The sequence below is a fragment of the Propithecus coquereli genome, unplaced genomic scaffold, assembly GCF_000956105.1.
Source record: "Propithecus coquereli isolate 6110/MARCELLA unplaced genomic scaffold, Pcoq_1.0 Scaffold238, whole genome shotgun sequence".
Taxonomy (NCBI): Eukaryota; Metazoa; Chordata; class Mammalia; order Primates; family Indriidae; genus Propithecus; species Propithecus coquereli.
In genome coordinates this window covers 209,840-236,325 of record NW_012147930.1, presented here as the reverse complement: position 1 = coordinate 236,325, position 26,486 = coordinate 209,840, and the positions used below count along the sequence as shown (strand labels likewise).

General features: G+C 52.0%; 1 protein-coding gene and 1 long non-coding RNA gene across 2 annotated transcripts in view; both read left to right on the top strand.

Annotated features, from left to right (window-relative positions):
• The window catches only part of TDRP (testis development related protein), a 28,578-nt gene extending 13,515 nt beyond the window's left edge, over positions 1-15,063 (top strand). Inside the window, exons 2-3 of the mRNA XM_012645864.1 lie at positions 13,565-13,668; positions 14,718-15,063. Coding sequence (XP_012501318.1) covers positions 13,565-13,668; positions 14,718-15,063 — 450 coding nt within the window. The remainder of the gene's footprint in view (positions 1-13,564; positions 13,669-14,717) is intronic.
• Positions 15,064-18,107: 3,044 nt separating this feature from the next.
• On the top strand, positions 18,108-24,799 carry LOC105811639. The gene is made up of 5 exons (XR_001137557.1): positions 18,108-18,625; positions 19,694-19,837; positions 21,218-21,500; positions 23,697-23,821; positions 24,740-24,799. It is a non-coding gene; the product is annotated as an uncharacterized LOC105811639 (long non-coding RNA).
• The last annotated feature ends 1,687 nt before the right edge of the window (positions 24,800-26,486 follow it).

Here is a 26,486-nt window from a genome sequence, read left to right as displayed (position 1 = left end):
ATTGAGCCGGTTTATCACCACCTTCTTTCTTTTTACAAGAGACTATTTTTAGAGCAGTTTTGGGTTCACAGCAACATTGGGGGGAAAACAGATTTCGCATAGACTCCTGACCCCCCCACGGGCACATTTCCCCCCACTGTCAGCATCTCCCACCAGACGGGGGCATTTTTGCCCTCGAGGAACCGACACTGACGTGTCATCACCACTGAAGTCCACAGCTGACGTCAGGGCTGGCTCTTGGCGTGGTATGGACAGACGTGTGACGACCTGTACCCATCATGGTGCCACACGCAGCACTTTCACTGCCCTAAAAACCCTCATGCTCTGCCCGTCCCTGTTCCTCCCTCCTCCCCGGCCCCGGCCCCCACTGGTCTTACGCTGTCTCCACAGTGCTGGAATCGCACAGGAGCAGCCTTTCCAGACGGGTCTTCCCCTTAGTGATACGCATTTAAGGTTCCTCTGTGTCTTTTCACGGCTCGAGAGCTCATTTCTTTTTGGAAATAAATATCCTGTTGTCTGAATATACCACAGTTTATTCAACCATTCACCTGCCGAAGGGATCTTGGTTGCTTTCACATATGGCAGTTATGAATAAAGCTGCTATACACGTCCACGTGCAAGGGTTTGTGTGGACATGAGTTTTCAACTCATCTGGGTAAATACTGCTAGACTGCAAGGGAGAGTGTGTAGTTGTGTTGGAAACCGCCAAGCCGTCATCCACGGTGCCACCGTCTCACACCCCGTCAGCCGTGAGCGGGAGTCCATCGTTGGTGCTGCTGTTCTGGGTTTTGGCCGTGCTAGCGGGTGTGTCGTGGCATCTCATTATTGCCTTTATCCGTGTTTCCCTGACGACATACGGTGTGGAGCATCTTCTCGTGCGCTTAGTCCCCATTTGCATTTCTCCTTTGGTGAAGTGGCTGTTGAGGTCTTTTGCCCATCTTTTTATTTGATCGTTTGTTTTCTTATATTGAGTTTTAAGAGTTTTTTGTGTATTTTAGATAACAGCCCTTTATCAGATATGTCTTTTGCAAATATTTCTCCTGGTCTGTGGCTTTTTTCCTCATTCTCCTGAGATTTCTATTTGTATTTCGCATTCCTGAGGGACGTTGCCATGGCAATAGTGACAGCTGCTCACTCTGGGGGGGTTTCGGTGAAAAGGGAAGAGATGTGGATCTGGCTCTTTCGAGACCTGCCTCACTGAGCAGCACCCAGATATTCTTCCCCACTGACCTACCCCCCATTTAGGAAATACTCCACCAGACCAATACGGTAATTTGAGAAGAAATGATGTTTCGTAATACTTAGTCTTGCCATTCAGGAGATGATTTTCTCTTCATTCATTCATATCCTTTTAAAAGTATAATTTGGTAAGGAAACTTATAACTTTTTTTGGACATTTTAAATGTTTTCTTGTGAATGGCATTTCTTTTTCTACTGTCTAACTGCTCTAAAGCTATTTATTTTTATATATTTTATATGCAATCATTAGATTTAATGATTATTTGATTCTATTTTCTAGTTATGTAGTCATTGCTTAAATAATAATGTAATTAATGTAAAGGTAATATATGTTAAACATATATAGAATTAATTATATAATAAAATTGTATCTTCGTTTCCAGTAATTGTAACTCTTATTTCTGTTTTACACCTTGTCCTGATTAGAACTTACAGGATATTAATGGGTAATAATGTTAAAGGGCTGCCTTATCCTCATCCTGACCTTGGGGTCACACCAACTGCAGTGCCATTTTGACAGGATGGGTTCAGCATCTCTAATCTGAAAATCTGAAATCCAGATCTTCCAAAATTTGAAAGTTTTTGGCTGCTCTTTAGTTCTATTATAATAAAACCATAGTCACAAATATAGAACTTTCCTGAGTTCTATGAGTTCTTGCAAATTATTGAACCTGAGGGGTAGTGGGAATGCTGGAATCTATACCCTTCAGTCAGAAGTGGAGGTGGCCTGGGACCTCCAAGGCGAGGCTGGACCGTGCCCTGCGCAGTCTGAGAGGTGCCAGGTGGCTGCAGTCAGGATCCTCCCTCGGGACCACGAGCCTGTGGGGGGGCAGCCAGCACTCTTACTTCAGTTTTACCGTGATGTGTTTGTTTGTGGATCTCTGTGTTTATCCGACCTGGGGTTTTTTTAGCTTTCTGTATGTGTTGGCTTTTGTTTGTTTTTCAATGAATTTGGGAAATGTTCTTCTGTTATTTCTTTGAATATTTTTTTCTGCAAATGTCTCTCCCCTCTTTCTGGTGCTCCTGTTTTGTGTACGTGGATGCACTTGATGGTTTCACATGTTTCTCTGAGGCTCTGCTCTTTTTTTCCTCATTTCTCTCTGGTTTTGGCTTGCATATCATTTGCAGCAGTCTATCTTCAAGTCTACTAATTCTTTCTTCACCAAATTGACATCTACTGCAAAGTCCCTCTGGTGAATTTTTCATTTCTTTTATTATACTTTTCGACTCCAGAATTTCCAGTGGGTTCTTTCTGATAACTTCTGCCTGCGATGCAGTGTTGCCGGCACACCTTCCTGTACTCCAGTCGTGCATTCCTTTGCTTCTGTGAGCACATTTACAACAGCTACTTGGAAATCTCCTGCGGAACCCACAGATCAAGCAGTTTATGTTGCCTACTTTTTTTCTTATGTTTGGGTCACACTTTCCTTTTTCTTTGGCTGCCTCAAAACATTTGGTTAGAAACTAGAGACATTAGAGGATATGCTGTAGCAACACCAGGCACTGACCTTGCCCTCCCCTACTCCTGCTATTGTCACTTGTCTCTTTATTAATTTAGTAACTGGCGGGATTAGTTTAGTGTCTGATATCCCCCAACATTGTTAAATCTGATGTTGCTCCTCAGGCAGGTGCGGCTTTGGCTGTGCCCACGGGGCCCTAGGAAGACCACGGTGTGGGCGTCTGGTAAGTGGGGGGCCCTCCCAGTTTTTCTGTCCCAGCTCTCCCTGCAGCCAGCCCCCCAGGTCCATCACAAGCTCCTCTGGCCCTGAGAGCACCCTGCGGTTTAACCTTCTCCACATGCTACTGCAGATGCGGTTGGCTCCTTTGGAAAGCAACGTTTCTTTCATGACTCTGATGGCTACCGCTGGCTCACAGCTCTGCCTTGTGTCCTCCCTCTCCACCAGGCACGTTCTCTGGGCCAGCTGTGGAGCTGGGGCAGGGACGAAGGCAAGCTTTTCTCTGCGTGACAGCCCTGCGCTGGTGGGTGAGGGCACCTCTGCTTGCTTCTGGCATGGCAGCGCCCCGTCTTGAGCCTGGGAAGGGTGAACGGGGTCCGGCGTCCTCAGCGCAGCACACATGTGGCAGAGCCTGCTCCTGTGGTGGGCTGAGCAGAGCAGGGAGCCGCACCCTCCACTGCTCCCACCGGGGAGAAAGTCCCCAGACCTGGAGCTGGGGCAGGAGACAGCCCATGTTGTCGGCTGCATCCTGAGTGGGGCGTGAGGGGAGTGGTCCTGGGTCAGGTACCACAGATACTCATCTTTTGTGCCAAATTTTTAAAGATTTTCTTGAACAGAGATTTCTTCATTTGCTGTTTGCCCTTGGGAGTGTTCCCAGAGCAGTGGGTCCATGGAGCTCCCCACCCTCGCGTGCTGGAAGCGGATTCGTGCCGTACTTTTTAAAGTCCCATTTAAGTGGCTCAGCAGATGTGGGATTGTCTGTGTGTGAGGCCAGAGTGACCCACTGGCGTGTTTCTCCACTTCCCATTTTGCTCATTTCTCGGCGCAGGCTTTCCTGGTCTCCTGTGCCTTCCCTGCAGTCTCACAGAAAGTATTTAACGAAGGAGTTTGTATTTCCAGGGGCATGGTACGCGGAGAGGAGCTGGTAGTACAACATATGAAAACGCTGGCAGTAAGTGGGCTTTTCACAGCATCTCCCTCCCTCATGCACGTGGAGAGAGGAGAGGGGACGGCAGACTCGGGCACCTGAGGCCCGGCGAGCCCGGAGCAGCTGCCCCGTCATGGTCCGGTCCCGCCAGGACGGCTCTGACCCGAGGCCGGTGAGCCTCACTCCCCAGTGGTTCTAAAGCCACTGTCTGAAATGTTGGTGTTCAGGATCGATACCGTTAGTGTTGACAGGTCTTTCATAGTCTTCAAGGGGCAGGATGGATTGACTGACATGACTTTTCTTTATTCTTATTTCTGTTTGGTGAATATGTCCATCTACCTTTATAAGTGTGTTTTTAAAACCAGTAATTTAGAATACTGTGATTTATAAACATGAGCCACCTTAGGTCTGAGTTTTAGATATGTTTGTTTTGGCATCTTTATTCTATTTGGAATTCTTCTATTTTGATGTTTAGTACAATTAGGTTCTCATTACTATTTTTAGTATGATTGTAAATACTTAACATTTTAGTATCATTAATGAATAGCTTCTCACGCGGCTGTGGGACTTAAGGGTGGAATCTGACGTTTTTGGAAGGATACAGATTGTTCTGTCACTTCCATTCCCGGGCTGACTGGCACAGTGAGTGAGAAAGGCGGCAGAAGGATGGGAGGATGTTTTGTTTTTGCCACTTTGCCGGAAGTGGTGATTTCTGTAACTGCCGTCCATGCGCGGTCAGCTCTGAGTGCTGCTGTCGCGCTGGGTCCGTCCCTGGCTGTGAGAGCCCAGCGGCTCCTGAAGTGCGGCAAGCCTGGCTGTGCAGGGACAGGGCAGCCGTGCGGGGACAGGGTGGCCAACCGCGCCAGGCTGGGCGTGGCCTCTGCCCCACGAGTGGGAGACTCTGCATGAGCGTCAGCAGCGCTGCTACGGGTGGGAAGAACATGGAAACCCAGGTGCTGTTCGGTAGGAGGAGGATGAACAGCAGTAAAGTTGCACAGAGGAGCCCCACCAGGGAAAAGGGTGTGAACTGCTAACCCCACATGGTGCAGCCTTCAGGTGTTACACGGCGTGGAGAAAGCAAGTGCTGTGCTATTTTTAGAACGACAAAAACAAGCAAAACTCAACCATGCATCACGTAGACAACCGTGTGTGAAGATGTGTGAAAAGTCCAGGGGATGCAGGACACGGGAGAGCAGTGCGTGGACCCAGTTGTTGCGTGTCCTCACCCTGGGTGGGGAGCAGTCGTGCTGCTTACTCCGCCGTGTGCGCACCCACGTGTGAGGACCTAACACAGCAGGGTTTGTTCTCTGCCGTGCCGAGGTCCTGGCCGTCGTCCACACCGCGATTCAGGGACCCAGGCTCCTGCCATGGACCTCATCAAACTGGCTGTCGGCCAGCAGGGGTGGGCGCCGCGGAGGTTTGGTGCGAGGCCCACGTCGTGTGTCCTTGTTGGAGCTCCGCCACGAGGCCATCGCAACCATGAGGACGGGTGGGCAGCGTCTCGCTGGTGGCTCAGGAAGAGGAGGAGGATGGCTTGTCCCGAATGGGGTGAATTCCTGCTCCTCACTGTCCACTGTGTCCGGTGTGGGGTTCCTCGTGATAGAACAAGTTACGGAATGAGACTGTGGATGAGACTGTGAGTCTTCTCATCTTCATTCCACTTCTCTCCTCTTCTCACACTGTGCCTGCTCGTTTCTTTGTGCCTGGACTCTGGTTTCTCCCTTCCCATTCCTTTTCTCAGGCATCCCCAGGTTGTAGGTGCTTTTCCATTTTCTTACAGTGAAAACCAGGGAGACCTGGAGGATTGGTTTCTTGGAGAAGTTGTGTCCATCTGAATCTGCTCCTCTGTCCCACGTGACAGTGGAAGGTGGCCCATGATGGTGACGTTCGTACTGGGAGGGACGACAGGATGAGGGTGGAGGAGGGAGAGCCAGGCGCAGCAAGGTCCACTCCTGCCCTTCCCAGACGGCTCCTTGGGGGGCTCGGCCGCCCTGCTGCGCGGGGCCCTTGGTTCCAGTTGCCCCTTGGACGGTCAGCGGGTGGGTGACATCTGTGCTGACTGTGGATGTGACTTTAGGTGTCCCAGGACTGCCTTCAGCTCGGGCACCGTGGTGTGTCCAGGCCTGGCATGGAGACACCTGCAGTTTGAGGGTTATTCATGGGAGGACATTTACGCTCCAGTCTGTGATTTCTGTTCTGTTACACACTTGCCTGGGCCTTGGAGACAATCACTTTTCTTCTTATTCTCAACCTAAAGCCGCAGTGCAGTGTCGACCACCCGATGACGTTGGTTTTTGCCATTGCTGTGATTGAAGAGGATCTTCACAGACCTCATGGGAAGTGGGTGGAAGCAGATGGAATTTTATATTGGCTTCTGGAAACAAAGTTCACATCTGAACTATTTCTAGGAACCCTCCTGCCCCTGGTCGTTTGGATTTTGGTCACCAAAAGTAACGGATTGTTTTTTTTAATTTTAAGTGTCTTCAATATTGTGAACAACAGTCATCCGTTTAAAAGCTCCCTCCCACTCCTGCGTCCACAAGACTCATAATGAACCTGTTATTAAACCTGATTTAGTGCTTAATGGCAGAGGTATGCGAGGGCTTGTACAGAACAGTTAACGCGCTTATTGAATTAATCCTTTTCCATCCTTCACAAACCTGCTGAACAAAAGAATACTTGTGCCCAGGAAGGCTGTAGCCAGGCTGTTTGAGGTCGTGGATCCGTTTGCTAAGTAGGCAGAGTTCATGGCTTTCCATTTTAGAGCATATTAGTAATTTAGAATGTATTAATTAATGTTTTTTTAATCAGGCGTACAGAATTATGTGGAGACTATAATGTATATAAATTGACTATTAAGCCATAATTTATGAAAGGATAATTTTCATCTCAGCAAAACACCTTGTGAAAACATTTGTCATGGAGCTGTTCTCCCTCCCCAAGCCCTTCTCTCTATAACAACCATCACCAATGTGCACCTGGCCATTTAGTTTTCAAATACGTGTTTTAAAAGACATAAGGTAGAAGTTTCTCAGAATGGGAAATGCTTACAAATGTAGCTGACAAGCTCTGCGTGAGTTTATGAAGTCCGGCTTCCAACTGTGTCCCAAAGATTGTCTTGTGGGGATCTTGGAGCAGCAATTCTTGGTGTGTGAGAATTCAAATGGTATCAAGTGTTCACATTGACTGTCCTGACGTAAATGGTTGAGTACAGAGAACTCTGTTAAATCGTAACCTGGTGACTTGGGAATAGAGAGGTCACCTGTGGCTGAAGTGGTGACTTCTTAGTCCCGAAACTGGAGGGTTTCCGTTGTCTTAAGGGAGTGGACTGACTCCGCATGTTGATTCGGGGTTTGTGGCAGAGCCCGGGATCTACTTCTTTGAACATCACGCAAACCGGATCCCTCCTGCTGGGGCCTGCGCCCTTCTGTTCCCACCTGGCCACGGGACTCTCCTAATAAACACGTCATTGCTGCATCCCTGGGGCTAACACGAGAAGACACTCGGGAGGAGGGAAACGCTGCCCAGATCGCACTGTCTGGGACCCGTTCAAGGAGACACATGACCCCTTGGTGCCGCCCTTTCTGGAGGCCAGAAACTAAGAAGAGGAGAGAGAGCTCGTTGAGGGCACGTAGCCGTCTGGCCAGTGAGGGGAGTGGTGGCCAGAACCCAGGGCAGGCTGCGTTGCTGTGAGGAGGCCCCGTAAACGAGCAGGTCTGGTTGATAAAGACACCTTTGTGCCTCTGGGGCCCGGAGTCCCCGCCTCGCCCTCAAGTGAGGACGGCAGCCCCTGGGCAGGGCCTGGGCTGGAGCAGAAACTCTGCCAGGTGGACCGTGTTCTCCTGAACCAAGGAGATAAGTTCCTGGGATCAGAAGATGCTCTCGCTTCCCCCACTTTCCTACTTGGCTGTTTTAGTTTTTCTTAACTGTTTTATAAAACTTTTCTTATATTGAGGACACTAGATTGTTACCTTCATATATTGCAATTTTCCCTAATATTTTGCTTGTATTTTTGTTTTTCAAATTCAAAAAGAACAATACAAATTGTAATTAGAAAAGCAGCCGTCTGTTTCCCCTCCAGGTGTTACCTGCAGACTTGGGATGTTTTAAGCTGCTTCTCAAGATAACTAATTCCATGTTTCCAGGTGTAGTGCTCATTTGCCATTTTATAAAAAATTCTGTGGAAATTCATCATTTTAGAGACGGAGGCAGTTGTCAGATTGTCTCCGTGCTGCCTCAGTTTCGGAGAGAGGATGCAGGACGCCGTCTCTGTGGCGTTGCCAGGCAGGTCACCGCTCTCGGGCTGGAGGTGAGGGTGACGGCGTGGTGCCGGTGTTGTCACTGTGCTTTTATCTCACCTGTCACCTGTGGGTGGAATTCTGTAACAGGTGAGGCTCTTTCCCACCAGCACCCTGAAGACCGACCCGTCCGCGCTGCTGGGATGCTGGATGTCATGCTCCTCTCTAGCGCTGGCGCCCACATCGCTTACGTGCAGAGGCAGCCCAGGGTGCAGACTGCCACGTACCTTGCCCTTTGACCTGTGCACACGTCCTCTGATGGCTTCCTGTGGTGCACTCGGCCTTTCTTGCTGCATGTCCTGCGCGGCCAGGGTTCCCCCGTCCCGCCTGACTGGGCTCCCCCGTGGCTGTGGCAGGGCATTTCCTCCTGGGGGGCTTTGCGCACAGCTGGCTCTGAATCCTGTCCTCTCCCTTCCCTTCTTTAGCACGAATAATTCCGAGCTGTCAGATGACGAGAGCATTTAAAGGAAAAGATGTAAAACGAGGATTGTGGAGTAAGTGACCACATGAGCCACACAACCAAAGTTTCACTAGTTGATCCCAGAAGTTTTTCATGCTGTTAGGGACCACCGAACGTGTCTGGTAATACTGGCAAATGCGGCTGTGTTGTGCACTTTCGAGTCCGCGCACACCCCCATCCCCCCGCATCACGCCATCACGAATCGTCTGCCCTGTAAGTGTCTGGGGAGCGTTTGCGCTGGAGCCGGGTATGGTTCTCCGCACCGTTTCGAGAGCCAGTGGGGTGAGGCCGTCTGAGGAGTCATCCCAGCATTTACTGCCAGGGGCCAAGTGCCAACCCGACCACCCAAAACTGAGCGGGAGGGATGAGCCCACGCGAGGCACACGCCCGCCCCGCCCGGCCCTGCATTAGCCTGGACCATGGCACATGCCCTGTGCGCTGACATCTCTGGGAGGCAGCGGCGTGTGTGTCCCGTGCCGTGTGGCACCATGAACGCAGCTGCCTGAGGCCTGGTCTGCTTTGCCTCTGGTACCTGAAGTGTGTCGGGGCCACCTGAGCCGCCCTGGGCTGACACCCTGAGCTGGACGTGGCTCGGGCAGCCTGGGAGTCGGGTGAGAGCCCGGCCGACCCCCTCAGCTCCAGCCCCGCAGCGTGTTCTGTGAGCTGGTGAACGTTGCCGAAGAACTTTCCTGTAGCCTGATAGCTCTCGTCTGATAAAGGGCCAGAATCTGGTTTCTTGTTGGCTCAGATGCCTGAGCGGGACTGTGAAACCAGTTTTCTCCAGAATTACCAGTTTCTCAGTAACTTCAGCGTTTAACCATGAAGTCACTGTGAGTTCTAAAATTTAGAATGATTAGAAAGAAAACTGAGCAGTCCAGCCGTGCCTTCGCATGAATCATAACTGAAGCCTTAGCTGGCTTAGTGGCTGTGGCATGGCGGCCACCGTGTTTCCTCAGTCCCATGACAATGGTCATTTCCATGAGGAACACGACAGTGGTGGTTTCTCCTCCAGCCCTCCCACCCCGGGCACCCCAGAAAGCTGCGCGCCGCATCTCTCAGTGTCCTCGCAGCCCATGCTGGCCCTGAAGCCTCCCCGCCCATCCGACTGTTCTGGAGTCGCGCGGGCCGTGGCAGAGGGCGTGGCCCAGCTCATCAGCCCCATCCACATCTCCTCCCACCCGCACAGGGACCCGTGTCAGCGTGCCGGTGACCACAGGACTGCAGCACTTTCCAGCTGCCACCAGCAGCTGCCCGCCCAGAGCCCCACACTAGCTCAGCCCCCGCACCCGCCGAGACGCAGCCCACGCTGCCGCCAGGTGTGGTGGAGCATTTTCCTGATGAGAAACTGGCACACCTGGCCTAACGAAGATTTTTTTCTTTTTCCTTTTCCCTGACCTATGAATTTAAATGCCTTTAAGAAGTACACACACGAAATTACTTTCATTAAAATATTAACATTACGTGGGATGTGGACTGAACTGGTGCGTGTGGGTCCGTGGCCTGAGCTGACCGGAGTTTCACTGCCATCCCTCTCACTAGTTTGTGTTTCAGAGAGGTTTTGGGATAACATTTCCTCATCCACACTATTGAAACGTGTGTCTCATCTGTCACCTTTCAGCCTCGTGTGGTTTTTTCTGGCTCTGGTCGCAGGGAGCTGCCGCTCTGGAGGGCGGGACACCATAGACACACCCTTCGGTGGTGAACGGAGACTCGTAGATCTGTTTTATTTGGAATTACACACTTACAGTGAGAGCTTTATATTTGAGGAAAAACAGGAGAACATGCAAACGACACTAGATCTTGGTCTTTAAGTTGACATTTTGTTTAAAATTTTAAGATTACAATTTGTGAGATTCAGTTTGAAGGACGGTACTTCATAGAGTTGAACTTGTTTAGATATGGGTCTGTTTTATAACCAAAAGAGATGAAGTCTGGCAGGTTGAATTGTTTTAAACGAAGCTTTCCATGATGTCACCCCCCGTGTTTTGTGCGACAGACGTGGGCCTTGGACTCGCCGGCCAGCAGGGCCTGGCCTCTGCACACGTTTCGTGGTCAGACACTGCCACTTAACTCTCCAGCAGGAAGCATTTTGGTAAATTGTGGATGACATTCACTTTCTTTCCAGTATTTCGTAGATTTTCTTCACGGAACACGAAGGACCTTTTTTGCATATGAGGTACAGGTAAAAGAAAAAAATGGTTTTTCATCATTTTGTGTAGAAACTCACTTTTTCACACCTGTAGCCTAACTTCTCAGGTACCACGTGGAGATTTATAGCACATCTTATCTGTCTTCATTTCTTCGTGCTGTCACTTTGTCCCTGCATCTAATCCCAGCTTGTCACCCTGTCATTCCCCTGTCCCTGGAGGTGTCTGGGTTTATCATGCCTTCCCAGAAGAGTGGGCTCCGCAGGGGCTGTACCCTCAGAAGAGGAAAACCTCCTTCACGCCTCACACTGTGAACACTGCTTGTGTTGGCAGCCTAAGATCTGTTCCACCTCAGGACCATGTCCGTGTCCTCCGGAAGCCTCGGACCCCTGCTGAGAGGTGGCCTCACCGGCTGGAGGAGCAGGGTGCCCAGGCAGGTGCCCCTCCGATCCCGGTGCTGGTTCTGATGCCTTCTCTGTGAGCCGCTGCTTCCTGCTGTGCTGCCGTGGTCCCATGGACACGCCTGGCCTGGGGTTGGGGACCCCACACACCTTCCTGAAATCCTGCCACCCCCACGCCGCACACGGCAGCTCCTGCTGCCCACGCTGGGGCGAGATTGACCCGGCGGCCCGCACTGCTCGAGCTTGTGCTGCTCGTCACGCGTCAACCCCAGCTCCCGGGTGCTCAGCCAGCAGCCGAGCAGGATCCCTCCAGCTTCCTCCCTGGTGGCCGCCCGGTGGGAGGAGCCTCGGCCCCAGATGGGCTCGCAGGACCGTGGTGGCCAGCAGGTGCGGGGGCCCAGCTGTGGTCTGTGGGTCCACACGCCCAGTGTGGCCTGGCGTCTGAGGGGTGGAGTCGCCCAAGAACGCCACGCTGTTGGCCAAGATGGGAGATTCAGGCAAGAGGCCGCCCCCTCAGGCCTGCGAGCTGCGATGAGGGTCGGTTGCCAGATGGCTCTGCCCAGCAGGCCACTGGGGACCTGGGGTGAGGCTTGCGGGGACTCAGGGTCTGAGGGGCTCAGGCTCTTGTGGGGAAACCCAGAGGGCGCAAGAGCGATTCCCTCACACGGGTTTCTGCACCTGCCGGAGGATAAGGCGTTTCCGTATCTCAGGTGCGGGAGGGGAGAGGTAGCTGCTATAGCTGCCCCGTAAAAGCAGCCACAGTTCAGCTCCTGCGACTCAACCTGGAAAAGGGCGTGCGTGTGGTGGGTGCTGAGGTCTTGGAGGGTCACACAGCCAGATGCTTCTCTGGTGGTGTTTTATTTGCTGCTATGTCATGTTCAGTCAGCCCCCATTCCCGTGTGTCCCGAGAGGGCAGCTGCAGCTCACCCGGCTCAGAGTCCATGGGAGGCTCAAGCGGCTTGAGGGAGGAGTGACCGTCTTCGCCAGGCTCAGGCTTTGGCGCTTGCGCCGTGGTTTCCACTCCGGGGTCGGCACTCTCCACAACACTGTAACGGCAGCGTTGTCTTTTGTGGGTGCGTGGCCTGTGCACCTGCGGGTGAGAGCAACTGAGGCAGGTCGCTGGCGTCTCCGAGGGCCAGGCGCACGTCGGCCACAAATCACAGACAGGTCCTTACGCCCGAAAGGACAAATGCCACCAGGCCTTGACCGCTGTGGTGGGAAGAGCGTTCCACTCGCTGAAGGAACTTGAGTCCCTCCTGAAGGACAATTCAGGAAACTGCCCGAGGCCCCGAGTGCCCCAGGAGCTTTTGGGAAGTGTGTGAGACAGACTGAAAAATCATGAATGAAAATTTTCTTAACGTCAAAGAAGCTGCCACGAGTGGATGGGGAGTCCGAGAACGCGCAGGGAACAGAGATGGGATCTTTGGCACTGGACAGCCAGACTGGTGCCGGTGAGGCTAACGCACCTCAGCTCTGCAGAGCATCGGATGGCACTTCGCGCGTGGAGGAGCAGGTGCTGCGGGACACGGATGTGAAGGCCGTGTGCTTTCACGGGTCCCTTCAGTGGACGGTCTCCAGGCTGGGGACAGCGGCCGGTGGGGAGGAAACAGCGAGCCCTGTCTGATAGAACCCACAACTTCATCTGTTCTGCAGTAACCATGTGTCACTGCCCTTCCCTCCCAGATGCTGCAACTGTACGTGCATTTCTGGAAATAGTTAACACCATCCACTTACCCTTTGGACATGCAGCTCCCTGTTCATTCCTAGGAAGTTTTTCCCTCTCATTTTCCTCTTATTTGTAGGTTGTTCCCCTCCAGGGACATCTGTTTGAAGCTCATTGACTAGAGACTATTTCTCCCATCTTATTCCCAGTAACTTCAATGGAAACACTGGGTAGTAATTTAAATCCCAGTAATTCTCCTTTCATGATAATGTCAGAAATGGAATTCCAGGGGAACCACCTGCCAGGGCCGTCAGTGACAGGTGGACTAACCCACACTGAAAGGGCAGAGATGGCAGATTCAGGGAAGGATTTGGGGCAACCCCCTCTGGGTGACCTCTGATAAGAATAACCTCTCTAGGGTCAGTCCTCAGCTTCAGGAGACCGTGTTCTTTTATGGGCAGCTTCATCTGACTGCGTCATTATCACAACCTACTTTAGGTAAAATACGATTACGACTAGTCTTTTACTGAATTTGGACCCCTCAGCAGCACTGATAAGCTGACATGGCTATGCCACGTAACATCTGAGATCGCTAATGGCTGACAGGAGAAGGGTGTGCAGACATAGCAGGGTCAGAGGTGAGCTCGGCCAATTATTTCTTCTAAATTTTAGCCCTGCAGTTACTGGAATAGAAAACTGAGATCTATTGATTCACAATATCAAATCTGACATTTTTCTTAACCTTTTATTAGGTTCAGGGAGCAAGTTTCCGAGGGTGGAAAGAAGTGACTTCTCTGTTCAATAAAGACGACCAGCAGCGGCTCCTGGAAAGACGCGAGTCTCCCAAGTCCAAAGGGTGAGTCCGGTTGTGGCAGGGAAGGAAGCGACCACTTCGGGGATTATGAATTGCTGAGGAGGGTGGAGTGGAGATCTCGTTTCTCGTTTAAGGAAATAAGGAAAAGCACTGTCAGAATCGGTAGGTAAACTGTAAAAGATTTTAGAAAATAAATAGATTTAAACTGACATCAGAATAGTTTAAAAAGTACATTTAAAGTTGAAAATATGAATTCGGTGACTACCTAATGGTGTCACCAGTGGCTTATTTGCTCAGTGGTGTGAAGAGTCGCTGGATTAGAAGGTGGCGCTTGATGAGCCTACGAGGATGGATTTGCTTTTGTTTGAGGACCGCAGGGCCCGTCCGCTATCTGCACTTCCTTGCCTGGCCCACGCCAGGACTTTCCTTGAGTTCTCCATCTGTAGGGGACAGTGTCAGTGGAGCCCCGGTTGTCAGGTGACCTGCTGCTACGCCAGCGTCTGCACCGGGTGGGCTCTGAGATGCTCCCAGGCACGGCCCGCGGCGGCTGGGGCAGAGGGCACTGACCTGCCGCCCTTTGTCCCTCAGCTCCACCTCGGCCTCCTGTTCCTTTCTGTGGCACACGGTGCTCTGGGCTCTTACTTTTACTGAGCAAATTACCTGCTAAATTCCTGAGATGAGCTTGCTATATGAATAACCCTGTTGAAAACCTGTTTAATACATGGAACAGTTTTCCCTTCTTACTTCTTAACCCAGACCCTGGATTTTCCTGTGTGTGTTCTGCTCGGCCGGTCAGCACTTGCCTCGTGAGACCCCGACAAGCTCTTTTGTGACAACACCTGTGTCTCTTGTCTGAGAATCAGCTCTTGGTTATGGATTGCCAAGGGGTGTCCTATATTAGGGTTTTTACGTGCTTCGTTTACATGTAGTGACTAGGTTTTCCTTGTTAATATTTGAAACCTTACACATAGATTTTTGTTAGATTTCCCAACAACTTAAAATTTTTTTTAGAAAGAACTTTATAAAATCGACACAACTTGAGGCCTTAAGGTCAGGGGCTCACCAACACTTCACTCTTTCATCTCCTATAGAACAAACATACGATTAAAGGAAGAATTGAAGACAGAGAAGAAATCTGGATTTTGGGACAATTTGGTTTTAAAACAGAACATACAGTCTAAGAAACCAGATGAGATTGAAGGTTGGGAGCCTCCAAAACTTGCTCTTGAAGACATGTCGGCTGACTTGGAGGACGCCTCGGGCGGCCCCTCGTCTCGGCCGGGCTGGGAGGAGGGCGCCAAGGGCTCGGCCAAGTACACCAGCCTGGCTGACGCGGCCGCCAGCTCCCGGTGGAGCCTCCGGTCAGCCGGCAGGCTGGTGAGCATCCGCCGGCAGAGCAGAGGGCGGCTGACGGACAGCCGGGAGGAGGCAGAGTGATCGGGCGACAGCCGCTGCTGCGTTGCGGTTTCTTAGTATCATGCAGTCAGTTGTTGAGTCCTTCCCGTGCTAGGAAGCGTAGGTCACCTGCTTCTTGCTTGTGTCTCACGTTCCTGTTTTCGCCGACTGGCGAGCTCATGCCCACACTGTGATTCTCTGGTCCCCTCGCGGTGGGAACATCCACTGTCCACCCGCCACGGGCACATTCTGCAGAAAGTGGGTGTGGATTTTTGATGCTGTCCTACAGGACAACATGAAACTGTTTTCACACCACCCTCAGCTGCAGTTCTCTGTTTCAGAGCCTGTCTGCCTTTCTCTTGCATGTAGTACCATGTAGCCATCCCTTGTGTCACGCACCATCCATGTCACCGCACACGAGGATGTGTCAGTTGTGCAATCCTTTTCTTTTGCCAGAGAATTACAGTCAAGGAGGTAAGATGGATCTTCCAAAGGTTATGTTAAATTTTGGTTAACCTGGGAAATTAAACTTTTTGTATTAGATTTAGAAATATCTAAACAAATAGTGGAATGGCAAAGGTTATATTTGAGCATAAAATGTCAGTATCTTAAAATGCATGTTTGTCTCTTGCTGAGGCAGGAGTAGCCTTTTGCGTGCACATTGGACGGTAACAGTGGCTCTTTTGGGGGATTTTATTTTTGCTTCTCCTGAACTTTTAAATATTTATCTTTATTTTCTTAAAAAAATTTACTTTTTGTTTACAGATTAGCGAAGTGTGGATAATTTTTTGTCACTTGATAATCTTGTTTGGAAAACATTAACTCGCTCATTATAGAGTTAAAATTGTACATAAAATACTAAGTGCCTCTTTTCTATTGTCCCCATGTGTTTGGTTTTTCAAGTGAGAAATCACTCATTGTGATTGATGTGAAATCTGCAGGAAGTTGTGCTTCCCCCACAGGAGTAACTTAAACCAGTAATTTGAGAGCATCTCCCATTCCTTTTCTGTCTGCTCTGCCTCTCGTCCTCGCCAGCGTGAGCCTACATGGTGTCGGGGGTACCAGTCACGTGTCCCCTGGCAGAGTGGCTTGTATCAGCGGGTGGTGTGAGATCTTAGCTTAGGCAAAAGTGGTTTGAAAGAAAAGATACATTTTTCTTTGTTTTGGTTAAAAACAAAGCAAAAACCTCCAGTTACACAGTGCATTCCCGTCATGTTAAAAACACACACCCCCCCCAAAACCCGATGCTTGCGTTGTTCTGTGTGTACTCCCGTGCTATTCTGTGCACGTGGACGGTCCACTTGACACTCCTGCGGGATGACAGCACGCTGCAGGGCACCAGCCTGTCTGTGTGTAACAGGACAAGTTCACCTGACCCACCTATGTCCCACCTGTGCATCCGATCTGTCTACACCCATGTCCATCCTCCTGCGCGGCTGTCAACCGTCTGCGTCCGTCTGCCGTGTCTGTGTGCATCCGTCCATCCATCTCTTTTTAACAGAGCAGGTTTACTTGTTGAGCCTTGAAAGGGGGACATGCTTTCAGTAGTGACTTCAGTTTGTATTAGAACCTTGACCTTGTGGAGGTTTTCTTTGTTTCACGATGCAGAGGAAAATTTGTAATTCTTAGCGTAATAGCGAAATCGAAGATTCCTCAGTTTCCTCAGGTCAACAGCTGGGTGTGTGGACTGTGACTCCCAAACTCATCTCCCTGAACACGTGCCTGCGGGTGGCACGGACGCGCACCACGCCGAGACTTATGCAAATGTTTGGCCACAGGAGTCAGGCCAGGCTTGTCTCCAGCTGATGCTGCCCTGTTGCGCAGGAACAGAAATACTGCGTGAGACGCATGGGATGGGGAGCACTGTGGCTGTGGCTCTGTCGGGATGCTAAGTGCCTGCCACTCACCTCAGCCGTGCAACTGTGATGCACGGTTAGCAAATGGTTCTTTATGCTGCTGTTCTCGAACTTTGAAGACAAAGCCAGATCGGGATTGGAATATGCACTGTAAATCAAATTTTTCTTACCTACAAAGACGAATGTAAAAATTAGTTTTTTCTTCTATTATATCTGATTGAATTAAAATAACTACATTTGTGGTTTTTAATGTAAATATTTATTGGTGTGCTTTGGGAGAAAAGTATCTTTTCCTGAAAGAACTTATTAGCAAAGCAAATTTGCCCTCTTCACAAGTGAACGGGGTTGGGTTGTGTAAACCACAGCTTCCCTGTGTGGTGAGAGTGGTCTGTGCTCTTCCTACTGCGTTTCATTATTTAACAGGAAAGCGATTGGCTTCAGAGAAGGTAAGGTTCCTTCTTAACACTGAGATTTTTTTTTTTTTTTTTTTTTGAGAGAGAGTCTCACTCTTTTGCAACACTGAGATTTTTAAGAGAGTAAAAATACTGTTCTAACCTTTCATTATTGGTTTGCACAACTGCTGGCATCTGCTCACAATGGCTTTAGTCACTTAGAGCTGATGGCACTTTTCCTGACCTTTTAAACCTCATTTTAAAATGCAATTAATACATGTACTTTTTCTCAAATAAATGAACAGTTTCATCCTGTGTTTTCGAGATGTATTTTTTGGGTAACTGCACTGCGCACTGCACCATCCGTGAGTGCCTGAGCACCCGGGCTGGGAGGCCGCAGCGCGGCCCGCGCCTGTCTACTCTGGTCCCTCTGTCTTCATCTCACGAGTTGGGTCCCTGTGCGTGTCTTACCCCTTGGTGTCCAGCTGAGACACATGAAAGCACTAGTGTAGAGCATCTTACTGTATCATTTCTATTTTACAAAGAGGACCGTCACTTAGAAACAGGTCTTTCTGGAAAGGAGTGGCCTGTTCTGGGAGGATGTTAACTTCCCTCAGGAGCTGGACGCCAGCCGTGGTGCCCACGTCGTGTGGTTCCTAAGTGCAGACGTGGCGGGAGGTGGCGTGGAGCTGGGTCCCCCTGGGCAGTGGTTGCTGCTCCTGGCTGCTCCTCAGGGCCGCGCCGACGAGTTGGGCGCTCTCGGACCTCCCACCACCTCCCGCTGGCCTGGGGACCCCTCTCACCTGCCCACAGCTCTGACCCACCTCACCTTCCTCTCTCTGTCCCACACGGACCCTGGGACCCTATCTCCGGTCACCCGTGGGCCTGGCTGTCATCATAGGCAAGGGAACTGCGTCTGTCCTCTCTCCCCCAAATGACTTTTAGCGAATTATTCGTTTTCTGCTCTTCGTGTTGATTATTTAATTGATGGTTGAACAACCGAAGGCCAGTGCTATTTAGTCAGCTTTGAAGAGAGAAACTGGCCAGGACAGTTTTCCCAACTCTGAGAACGCTGTTTAAAATCACGCTCACAGTGGTCCCCAGGTGGCTGAAAGGTGGACGACCACCTGAGCGCTCGCTGCTGCGGTTTCTTTCCTTTTTGGTAGAAAAATGGTTTTAGCCCTATCGATGGGAGGCAGCAGCACACTCCGAACAGGCCTCACAGCTGAAATCCGCGCTGAGGAGACGGCGGCCCTGGAATGATCCCTCTGGAATGACGTGTTGCTTCGTGTACAAGTGTCTCTGGCTGGCGTGACCTGCGACGTGAGCACACGTGGGCAGGTCTGAGCTGCAGTGGTGAGTGAGTCTCCGCCCAGCCCGCTGTTCTGTAATCCCAAAATTGTTGCTTATAATCGTGGATTTGAGCCCTGGCAATGAGCGCTAAATCAGATTAGATCAGGTTTAAGCGATGGGGCATGTTCCGGCTCCTCAAACCCTACGGGGCTGCCACAGGCTTCCCAGGCCGCGCCTCCTCGCACGGCAGTCGCAGCCCTCGACCCACCTGTTGTAAGGAGAAGCTGTGCCGTTACCTGAGAGCCTCGACAGCCTGCTGCACAGGAAGAATCAGGGTGCAATGGCTTATTTCAGTTAATTGCAGGACAGCAACAAACTCGCTTTGTCAGTAGTTGTGAAGTGCCCAGTTTCTGCTGAGACGACCTTTCAGTGTGTAGACAAGTTTGAGCTGTGGTGCAGTCAACAGCGGAGACAGCGTTCTGCAGCGCGCTTCCCACGAGGCCCTGGCCTGCAACGCCAGCCCGCAAGGGCCCCCACGGCCGACCCTCAGCCGTTTTTGTTTACAAAGTGGGTTATTCTCAGGGGGCTCTGCACATAAGACAGTGAGGCTGGAAGGCTGCCGGTGCCGCTGCAAGATACCGAACACTTCCGGGTTTTCCTCATCTTAAGTTAGTGCTGAACACCCACAGCCAACGGCTCTCGCTGGTGTGGGTGGCCCCGGCTTTGCCTTGGAATCAAGGTTCCCTCGCTTGGTCTGTCCTAAGGGGACAAGAATGTCCGCACTGCCGGGAAGACAGGACCACAGGTCTTCGTGGAGGGGTAGACAGCGACGTTCTAGCGGTTTGGCCTGTGAGCAGCCTGGCTCTGCCCCGTCTCCCGCCACCCTGCGCCCACTGAGGGCTCCACTGAGCCCTGTCCTGGGTGCCCTGAGCTGCTGGGCTGTGGCCTGGGCTCTGCGAGTTCCCATGGTGGGAGGCTCATCCTGTCCTAGGGGTCAATGTAACATTCCTTGTGCAGAGGGGCCTCCGCAGGGCCCGGGGCTCACAGATGGTTTTGTAACAGCTTGTTCCCTCCTCTCCATGGCTGTGTGTTCTAACAGTGCTTTTTGCTGCGTATCTGCTTCCTTGCTAGACTGATGCTCCAAGAGGGCAGGGTCGCCACGTCCTGGGAGCGTGCCACATGGAGGGCCTCGCGTGGACACGTGGCCAAGAATGTGCTCCAAGATGACAGGGATGTTCGCTGGGGTCACCAGAGCAGAGTCCAACAACTAGCCAGGTGACAGCTGGTGTCTGTAGTCTCTGCCCAACCACATGTCTCCCCATCCCCTTCCGAGGCTGTGGAGCCCACGCCCGGCGTGAGGCCTGGGCCAGACTCACACCACGTGGCTTTTTACGGTTTCTCCTAAGAGAGCAGGGAGGACAGCCCGTCCCACCTCCTGGGCCTGCTGCAGAACCTGGGCTCTGGATCCCGAGGGATCCCGACGCCTTAGCCTTGCCACTAAGAGTGCCTAAGGTGGCACGTGAGTGCCGGCAGGCCCTGCGCGTCGAGCCCTGCCCCCAAACACTGAGCTAATCCCAGAGTTATCTGTAATAACAGCATCATTTTCAGATCTAACTTTCCAACGTCCAGCAGGACTAAACACACTGACGACAGCCCCACGTCACTCCTCTGCGTGTTAACCACAAGCGAGGAAGACGTGAGTCCTTCGACCTCTGCTGTTCCTGCCACTTGACCCTGAGTCAGTGTAGGACCCGTCTTTAAATGGTTACTTTTCACAACAGGCTGCAGCTGCACGTGGAGCCTCGGTCGCCAGGCCACGCGTGGGAGCGGACGGTGAGGGGGGCGAGGCCCTGAAAGCTAGAGCAAAGATCCGTTTTCTGATGGGGAGACGGTGTTAACAGCAGCTGCCTTTTTTACAGTGTTTTTTCCTGACTTCTCCCTTTGCGCTGCGGAGCAGAGGGCCAACGGGAAAGCGCCAGCGGCACCTGCAGCCTCCCCCTCCCCCCGGCCCCTCCAGCATTGCTGTTCAACTTTCCTTCTCGTTCTGCGCACGTGGCCAGCCGTGGTCCTAGGCAGTGTCCTCTGGGGAGCAGCCACTGCGCAGCCTGGCGACGGCCTCGTCCTCTATGCTCCAGCGGGGAGGAGCTGACGAGAGCTTTGTTCGTGAGGACTTGGGAAAAATGAAGTCGTCGCGATGTCTGGGGCATCTCACGTGGTCAGTGTCTCCTCTGGTCTAACTGCAGCCTGTGCGCCCCGAATCTTTGCGCACTGCCATGCCCCAGGGGAAGGCCGTGGCTTCCCAGAGAGCAGACCTACTTTAAATTTAGGCAATGACTCGGCAAAATGAAGGGCTGGGGGGAGTGGGGGAGATAAACAAAATCAGTCTGCTTCCTCGCAGGAAGCAAACCATTTTGATTAAATTAATACATTTCAGTTCCCTGGGGTGGAACTCCAGCTGGAACAGCCGGCTCTATTTGAGGATTCAAATAGATTCCTGCAAAAACAGCTGAAAAACAAAAACAGAAGTTAGCAAAACAAAACAAAAACATTAAGCACTTGTTACTTAAGTAAAACCATGTAAAAATAACTTGATATTTAAACAAAATGACAAATGACGTGGCTTAAACAGGCTGTGGTGTTTGTGTTCCTCGGAAGGAAGCTCTGGAGGAGTCGGGACACGCAGTGCCTCTGCTGTGTGCGGGTCGCCAGGGCCCCGCTGTCCTCGTCACCTGGTGAGAGAACAGATGGCTGGAGCTTGAAGCAGCGATGCCTGCTCTGTGGTCCTGTCCTGCTGGTTCCCAAGGGAGGCACCGATGACGTCCACCTGCGCCCGCGCCCCTATGAGGCTGGTATTGCTGTGCCCATTTTATGGATGATCACAGCGAGGTCAGTGGAGCCAGTTTATTGGAACGTGCTGCAGGTGTAATGACATCAGACGGTGAGTTGAAATCGGAGGCGCGCTGACGTAGAGGACAAACGGGGTCCCCTTCACTTAGCCGCTGGGGCGTTTCCAAAGAACAATGCACTACCGTGTGTTAACAGAAAAAAAGCCAAACTCTGTAAAGTAATTTTAAAGAGATTTACTCTGAGCCAAATTTGAGGACCATGACCCGGAGCCACAACCAAGAAAACTTGAGCAGTGGACTTGCTGTGGCTGAGTCACAGTTTGGTTTTATACATTTCGGGGAGACGGGTTACAGGTAAATTCATAAATCAATATGTGGGCAGCTACATTGGTTTGGTCCAAAAAGGTGGGATGTCTGGAAGGGGGGAGGCTTACAGGATACAGGTGGGTTTAAAGATGCTTTGGCTTGTAATTAGTTAAAGACTTGAAGCTTTGTCTAAAGGCTTGGAATGTTTCAATATAAGGAGCTGTTAATCAGAGATACGGCACTGGACAAAGATTTGTTGTGTAAATTGAGGACCTGCAGGTTTATCTTGATACCCTTAGGCCTGCTAATGGGTTACAAAGGATGTCCCCAAGAAGGGTAGGGGCATGATGAGACATGTCTGACCTCCCTCCTCCTAGCAGGCAATTTAGTTTTAGGATATTCCCTTGGCCAAGAGGGAGTCCATTCAGTCAGCCGATGGTGGGTGAGCCTTAAGATTTCATTTTAGTTCACACCAGAGGCAGAGAATTGTCACGTAGACAACCAGGGACAACTCTGCTCACTCACAGCAAACTGGAAGCAGAGTCCACGTCCTGCGAGGGTCTGGGGAGGAGAGAGGCAGTGTGTGCACTCCCCTGTGCAGCCCGAGCCATGATGGGAGCTCTGGGGCTCAGCTCTGGGGGGACGGCCTGTGACCCTGGCATTCCCCAGGGTTGGCCCCCACCTGATGGCTAGAGTTTGGATTCCTCCAGCATGTTTTGAAACCACTGGGCCCTGGTGGGGGTGTCATTCCATGTTGGCTGTGGCGTGTCCCCACATCCCCGTGTTGGTATGAGCGTCTCTCTGGCAGGTCCTGCTCTGGGCTTGGCTGACCAGAGCTGTGCTGTCCTATGCCATCCACTGGTGTCCCCGCCACCTGGCCCCCCAGACACAACAGAGCCATCAGTCGCTGGCACGTCCTCACTCGGCCCTCTTGGTGCCGAGGTCAGGCCTGGGGTTCCCCTTGGCTGGGGCTTGGTGCCGGCTGTGTGACTGTCCTCAGCCTGCAGGCCTCGTCCCGGCTCCGTGCACAGCCCCCCGACCTGCCAACCAGTGCCAGGAGCCAGAGGGGAGGTCTCCCCCACTCCAGACTCAGGCTCCTTCTGGAAGTGTCTTTATTCCTTCCAGACCTTGGCCCAGGGTGGCAGACAGTGGGCAGACGTGCGTCCTACGGGCCATGGTCCCCAGGGTTGGAGGTCCCAGGTGACGCCGAGGGCCAGGTGGGAGGGACCCCTGCACCTCCAGGAAGGAGCGTCTGGGCAGAAACGAGGGCTGAGCAAGAGGTTCTAGAAACAGAAAAGGAGAGTTGTGCTCGGCATTTCCTGCCTCTCTCCCCGCAGGCCTTTCCTGTGATTCTGAGAATGCCCTTCCCGCTTATGTTAGAAAGGGGCAGGGTTGGTCTGTGCCTCTGGAACCCCAGTTCTTGCATTTCCCATGATTGTTGTTGCGTGTGGGTGCCGTCTATACTGCAGTGCACTGAGTGTTTGCTTACTCAATTCACTTAAAAAATTACAGAGGAGGGTGGGGGGTGAGGACAGGATGGGGAGGAGGCCACCGGCCCTTCAAGGAGGGGCCGGAGACCCCAGGGCAGCTGGGGGCGGGGTTGTCCTTACACCTTCGGCCCTCCTTGAGCCAGGGCATTTGTGGACCCCTCTTGCCACCCAGCCACACTGACCCCTGCCTGCCCTGCTGGGTGCCCGGGTGCTTCACACCCAACACCGTGTCGCCTCCTGTTCATTTGTTCACTCTCCTCCTCTTTACCTGCTTGCCGGTTTCTACCTTGTGGCTGTAAACTCTGCTTCTGGGGCTGCCTGTGTGTGGACATGACAGATGCCCGAGTGTAGGCTGGGTGAGGGAAGGCACTGGGCCAGTTTAAAAATCATGCGGACCTGGGTCTAGACCCTGCTTCTGAGGCCTAGAGAAGACCAGCACCCTCCTGTCACATGGAGAGCCGAGCCAGCGGCATGTCTACTGCTCTGTTCCAGGCATGGCAGTTCCTGGCGTGGCACAGCTCCCCAAGTAGGCGGGTCTCCCCCAGCCTTCCCTGGGGGCCAGGCCGGCCCTGTAGAGCTCTGTCCTGTTGGCAGATGTCCTCATCAATCAGACACAGGTACAGCTTTGTTCTCTACGTGGCATGTGTGTTTGACGGAAGGACAACATCTTGTAATCAGGGAGGCGGGATCCACTCTCTGGCCTGGACAGAACTAGTGGCTTTGAGAGTTCTGGAACACACTTCTATGGCGACAACATACCTTTAGGAATGTGGCCTATGCCTTAGTATGTAAAATGAGTGAAAAGTTATAGTAATATGTTAATTAGGTGACACCCTAAATTGGCCAGTCTTATGCAGATGTTTAAAAAAAAAAAGCTTGTGCCTGGAATTTACTTTTTAACTCTACCAGCTGCCCAGGGTCGTGGGTGCCTTCACCCAGGCTGCTCCAGAGTCTGACTTTATCCTGAGGCCCAGGATGGTGGCTGGGGGAGGATGTCTTTTTGGCATCTGTTGTTAGAAGCTGCAGGCTGAGCTGTCAGAGCTGAACTTAAACACAGGTGTTTTCCCAGACCTTTTCCTGAGATTGTGTCTGCCCACTTCTCCAGCTCCCAGAATGTGATATCCGTTTTGTCTAGGAGGAGCACATCCTGAATGAAAGAGTTATTCTAATTTTAATAGCAGGAAATGCTAAACTCAGAGGTGAACAAGAAAGTCCATCTCCCAGCAGAGCCGGATGCATCTAAGGAATGTTTGACAATTGCAACGGTGACTTCCCCCTTGGGGGCTCTGGGCCAGGACAGCAGGCAGAGGCGGGGTGGAGGCTCTGGGTCACAGCTTAGCGTTTTACCCCCTGAAGCATGTCCCAGCCCTGAGCCCTGTAGGGTCAGCAGATGATGAAAGAGGAACGAACTACACTTAAACCTGTAAATGGTGATTAATTCTCATAATCCATCTGGCATATTTCATTCTGGCTTATTCTGAGGGAGAAACAAGTATTTTTAAAAATCTTTTATTATGAAAAAATCTATGTAACAGTGGCAAGAACAGTACAATGGACACCCAGAAACTCGGTTGTGGAGACTGAACAACTGCTGGTCTGTCCTGTTTCGTGTGGGCGCGGCCACGTTCAGCGAGCCACTCAGAAGTACCGTACAAACCCCACAGTCGTCCCCGGGCGCCCCAGCACGCATTCCTGAGAAGCCACTCCCTGCATAAGTACGATGCCACAAGCACACCAACACGGTAATTCCCCACCTCATCTAATACCCATATTTATATAAATTTTCCCAATTGTCTGGAAAATGTCTTTTGGCTGCTTTTGTTTTTTCCCCCCAAACAGGACCCAGGCAAGGACCATGCACAGCTGTTCTGTCTCCCAAGTCCTGTGACTCTGGAAACGGAACCCCCTGCACCCTCCCCACCTTTGTCCTGAACACTCTCGTTTTTCATGATGTTTAACTGTTCTTCCCTCTCTGCGTTCCCTGTGAAGGAGAAGTTAGATCTGAAGGCTGTCACATCTTTGTGGCAGGGACACCTCTTGGGGGCCCACGTGTGCTTCCCAGGGCCGCAGGTCAGGAGCTGATCGTCCTGGGCGTCCACCATCAGTGACGCTGGAATGAGGCTCAGGTGGTGATGACTCCACCTTTAACCTGGTGGTCTTTATTCCTCACGTGTCTCTCCCAGCTGCATTGTCTCCACGGCTGTCCCGCGTTCTCCCCCAGGCCAGGAGCGCAGTCCTCTGTCCTGGACAGGTGCCTGCTGCACACCCTCTGGGTCGATCCCCTCTGGCAGCTCCAGAAGAGAAGTCACAGCCAAAACGCAGGTGAGACCATGTCATTCCCCACAAAAGTGACTGGTTTCAGGGTAGGCACTCGTCAGAATGCTGCGGTGGAACCAGAGACACCCGACAGCCGGCTGCCACCTGTGCGGAGTCCACACTGCAGGGAATCCTGCCGGCTTGGGATCTGTGTCACAGTCGTCACCTGATTGTGGCTGGGGCTGAGGAGGAGGAAGGTGAGCTCCAGATGGAAGGGGCGTTGGCACGTTGCTCAGAGCACAGCCACAGAGCCCTCCTGCATTTCTTCACTGCTGAGACATGATGTTGTGACCTCTGGCTACAAAACCGTGTAAAAGTAAGTAATTCAGACTTAAAGCTGCTGGAATGTTGTTATCCTGAGCCCTCACAGCTAACTGCCCCCCCACGCCCCACAGAGGAGGAGAGTCGGCCTTGGAATGTGGCGATCCGCAAACTGCCGCAGCGAGTGCACTGGCCCCATACGGGGAGTGTCGTCCCCATTTGTGTGGGGTTGGCTATCCTCAACCTCATTGTTGAAGGTTGGAAGGGGGCAAAGTCCTGCCTGCCGTAACCTCAGAGGAGGCTGGTGCCAGCCAAGGGTGGCAGGTGCGATGCCTGCTGGTCCGTGAGGGAGACCAGGTCGGGCTCCGCATGGACGCCGGGTCCTCAGGGCCTGTCCGGGTTATGCACAGAAAAGCCAGGTGACTAAAAATGCCACTGAGTTTTTGAGGGAAAACATGGTAGTTTGGGGAGAAGCCCACCTGTGGCTTTCCGCAGCTGCTCTCCCGTCTGTGCGGAGCCCATTGGAAGAGCAGGGTTTCGGGAACAGATGTGGCCGTGAAGGGCGCTGTGCCCACCATGGCTCAGTAAAGTTGGGGCCCTTTTCTCTTGCCTTGACAAGGGCAGCAGGTGTTTCCTCCCAGGTGGGCCTCGGGGAAGTCGTGACTGCGAAGTGGGTGTCATCTTCATGAGGCATTTCACAAAGCG